The 4,132-nt window shown below is 59.2% G+C and overlaps 1 protein-coding gene across 1 annotated transcript; it reads right to left on the bottom strand.

The window, feature by feature from the left end:
- Positions 1-358: 358 nt before the first annotated feature.
- ADO (2-aminoethanethiol dioxygenase) lies at positions 359-3,639 on the bottom strand. The gene has a single exon (XM_080597549.1). The coding sequence runs from the start codon at positions 3,528-3,530 to the stop codon at positions 2,790-2,792; it is 741 nt and encodes a 246-aa protein (XP_080453675.1). The 5' UTR covers positions 3,531-3,639; the 3' UTR covers positions 359-2,789.
- Between the last annotated feature and the right edge of the window lie 493 nt (positions 3,640-4,132).

Below are 4,132 nucleotides of genomic sequence, written 5' to 3'. Positions count from 1 at the left end.
CCGACCGACGGCAGCCGTGCTGCGAGGCTAAGCCCCGGTCGGCAGCAGAACACCCAGCTCGGACGCGAGATGAGAAAGGAATCCGCCAGCAACCGGCTACAGCAAGCAAACCGCGCGCCGTGGGATGGTGCTGAACCCCTGCCTCCGCTCTCCGGAACAACTAGCTTCGCAACACCGCGTGGATTTGTCTGCGGGGCGGCGGTGGGAGATCTGGGCCGAGCACTCAGATTTAGGCACTGCCTTTCGAAGAGAGGCCAAACGCGCTGTCTGGACTGTTCTGCAGAAGAAAGTTGCGCTCTTCACCACATTTGGTTCAAGACTGTCATACTTGTGAAGGAAAGTAATGACTGGTCAGTGGTGAGATATCCTGTATTTATTCTGTAATTCAGCAATAACAGTGATTTTGCTGTTGTGAAAACACAGTAATCAGATTGCAGAGAGAAGGAACAGTGTTACAGACTCAAACCTTCTGCTTACAGATATCCAGAACATACAAAGTAAGTTTCAATCACTGAGTAAGCCAGAAGTTACACAGAGGCTTTTCTTTAATGCATCTCAGGTTTTCTTTGCTATTTTCCCTGGCACTATGACTTTAATACTTTGATGCTAACACCTTTATTAAAAAAAAAAAAAAAAGAATTTGCCACGACTGTTAACAGCACTCTGCAATGTAAGGGACCATGCTGTCCTCTATGGAAAGATGCATTAAAGTCCTATCCCATTAAACATCTTGGCTAGATTTTACACATGGAAAAGACTTTTTTTTTTTTAAAAAAAAAAAAAAAAAAGAGAGACCTAAGGGGGAGGATAAAGCAGACAAGATCCAAAATCGAAATAGTCTGTCGCAGTTTGTTTTTCCAGTACAGCTGTTTGCATGCAGCACGCTATCTTCTTTGTGGGCTTCTGAAAAGGGATGATGGTCTTCAGTAGCATTGGAGCGAGTGAGGAACACAGGCTGTGCCATACCAAGACACTGCATTATAGTTAATGACTACGTTCGATAGCGAATTGTTGCACATTAACTAATGCTAAGATGCAGGGGAATTCCAGGAAAAACAGGTAAGCCAGCTGCAGAAATATCAGACACTTTAAAGTGCTGTAAGAATAAATGGAAATTGCCTGAAATAATTTCCACCAATTTCTGCTTGCAAAAGAATTAATACGTGCATGCATAATGCTGACTGCATTTTATGTTCATTCTTCAGCAGTCCCGCTCCCCTTCCCCCCAAAAATGTTAAAAAACCAATGCCATCACTTAAAAATTCACACATACAAGCAACTGCACAGGAAAAACAAGTCTGCTTTTATAAATACACAAAGAAAAATGAAAGCCAGTTGTGGAACAGTTTCTGGAGCAGGTTGGTACATCACTTAGGAAGTTGGTTAAGTCGTGGTTTTTTATTCAAATTCCCACATCGTGACCGCGAGGGTGAAGGCTGCCCCAGCTGGGCTTTGTGGTACGAAGCGTGCTTTAGGATAAACAGGCACAAGACCATTCCCTGCAGTATAAACGGAGTATGTCACCTATAGAAAAAGTTTCTCCCCTGTTAGAAAGATCGCATCGCCTGTCGAGGACAAACTGGATCTCAAGGCTGCTTACACCATAGCAAGGCAAAATTCACCGTGTGTCTTCTACGCTATGTTTATTTAAAAGCCTTATGAAAAAGTAATCTTTATAAATAGTATAAAGACAGAAACCGCAAGGCTTCCAAAGCCCAAAGTGTTCACTTGTCCATATAAAAACACAGACCACATTTTAGAGAGAAGTTATCAGGTCAAATCTTATCTCAACCTAGGGTACGCATACTGCTGGATATGTAGGTTATTTGCAAAAAAGTAATGTCTCTAGTGTTCCATGAAGCACGTGTTCCATGAGGCAACAGTGGATAGTCTGTTTTTTCTAAAGATGCCCATAGTTTCCGCTACCCTCGGCCACTGCCGTATGAGAACTTCCAAGCAAGGTTAATTAGCAGCTGACTAGTCTCCTCCTGGCTGAAGAAAATATGCATAGAAATGCTCCGTAATTTCAGTTGTAACAGATGGATCTTACACATAACACTTTAACGAACTGCTAAAAAGTAATTCTGAACCTGACATTGTCCCTTAGGAGGGACACTTAACCACAACCCCTGGAACCACTGGTGTTCAGGGAGCATTTCCTGCCTCAAGAGTTGTTCTGGTTTGTCTGTTTTTTTTTTTTTTTGCTAGTTCAGTCCAACTCTTACTGAAACTCATTCTGGAGTCCCCAACAGCCGAGCAGCGAGCAGCCCCGCCACCTGTGGGCAGCAGGCCCGCGGGGACGCCGGGGCGGCTCCGAGAAGGACTCTTATTGCATTTACTCCCCGCCGGAGTCCGCTCCCCCTTTTACTGAAGCGTGGCCCCAGCTGTTTACACGGGGCGCTGGACTATTTCTCCCCAACCACTCAGTCGAGCAGGAACGTGCCCGCGCGACTCTTCCATCACTTCACATCAGTCGCAGGGAAATAAACAGGCTGCGCCGCCTTCCTGCCCCCGCGGTGAGCGGGGCAGGGCCGTGAGGCGATGAGGCGACGGGGCTCTTCGCCCCGCAGCCCCCCCGTGACGCACCCGCTCGGGAGGGACCCGCGGGGGGCTCGGCGCCCTCGGGCCTCAGCGCGGTGCCCGCGGGCCGGCCGCAGGGGGGGCGGCCGCGGGGTCCCCTCAGGGCCCGGCCCGCGCTGCGCCGGGGGGCGGCGCCAACGGTCCCCACGCTCCTAACGGTCCCAACCGTCCCAACGGCCCCGGGGGTCCCGGGGGCCGGCGCGGCCGCCTCAGGGGCAGACGCGGGGCCCCGGGTAGGGCTCGCCCCCGCACCAGAAGTCGGCGGCCGGCGGCGTCTCGAGCAGCCAGACCTCCCGCGGCAGCTCGGTGCCGGGCGGCGGCCCCTCCAGCAGGCGGTAGTAGTGGCAGTCCCGGCCGTGCTCGGGGTCGTAGGGCGGCGCCAGGATGTCGAGGAAGGCGGCGGGCCCCTCCACCGCGTCGATCTGGTGCAGGTTGTCGCTGTGCGGCGACAGCAGGCAGGGCGGCGAGGCGGGCGTGTAGTGCTGCCGGGAGCGCAGCAGGGCGCGCAGGCACGGCCCCGGGCCGGCGGCGGCGGCGGGCGGCGGCGAGGGGGCGGCGGCGGCGGCGGGGGGCATCGCGTCCATGCAGGCGATGCGCAGCGTGCCGTAGAGCACCTTGAGCATGCCGTTCATCCCCGGGTGGTCGTGCAGCGGGATGCAGGCGCCGCTCCGCAGCAGGAACACGCCCATGCTGAAGCTCTCCGTCTCGCAGATGTGCATGTAGCTGACGGGCGGCACCACGCCGGCACGCGGGCACCCCGCGCCCGCCGCGCCCGCCACCGGCGCCGGCCCCCGCGGGGCCAAGTGCAAGTCCTCGGCGCGCACCTGGTCCAGCAGCTGCTGCAGCCGGTGCAGGTTCTCCCCGAAGGCCGGCCCCGCCGGGCTGCGGAACGTGATGCGCGCCTGCCGCGCCACCCGCTGGATCAGGGAGGCCATGTTGTCCCGGGGCATGGCGGCGCCCGGCCCCGGCCCCGGCCTCGTCCCCGTCCCTGTCCCCGCCGCGCCCGGCCGCGGCAGGCGGGCCCCGTCGCTTCCTCCCGCGGCCGCCCCGCCGCGCAGGCGCGCCCCCGCCGCCGTGCACCACGGGGCTCGTAGTCCTGCCCGCGCCGCCCCGCTCCCCCCGCGCCGCCCCGCGCCGCCCCGCCGCGCCCCGCGACCCCGCCGCTCCTCAGCGTGCCGCGGGGACCCGCCCGGGGCCGGCGGCGGGGCGGGCGGCGGCGCGGAGCTGGGCCCGGCGGGCGGCGGCGCGGGGAGCAGGACTACGACTCCCGGCGGCCCCCGGCAGAGGTGAGCGGCCGCCGCTGGGGGCTGCGCGCCGAGGGGCGAGGGGCGGCGGGGCCGGGCAGGGCCGGCGGCGGGACGGCCCGCGGCCGCCATCTTAGGGCGCTGAGGGGGCTCGGCTGAGGGGGAGCGGCCCCGACGGCCTCGTCCTCGTCCCGGGCCGGCCGGGCAGGGCCGCGGGAGCTCCCGGCACCTCCGTGCACCGCGGGCTGGCGCCGTGCCCTGCCCGCCGGCGGCGTGGAGGAGGCTGTTAATAAAAAGAGCTGTCCCCC

The sequence above is a fragment of the Anser brachyrhynchus genome (genome assembly GCF_964034855.1).
Source record: "Anser brachyrhynchus genome assembly, chromosome: 6".
Taxonomy (NCBI): Eukaryota; Metazoa; Chordata; class Aves; order Anseriformes; family Anatidae; genus Anser; species Anser brachyrhynchus.
This window is presented reverse-complemented; position numbering and strand designations above follow the sequence as displayed.

What these genes read in the sequence shown, in the direction of transcription:
- ADO (XM_080597549.1), bottom strand. Translation starts at nt 3,530, where the DNA reads ATGCCCCGGGACAACATGGCCTCCCTGATCCAGCGGGTGGCGCGGCAG.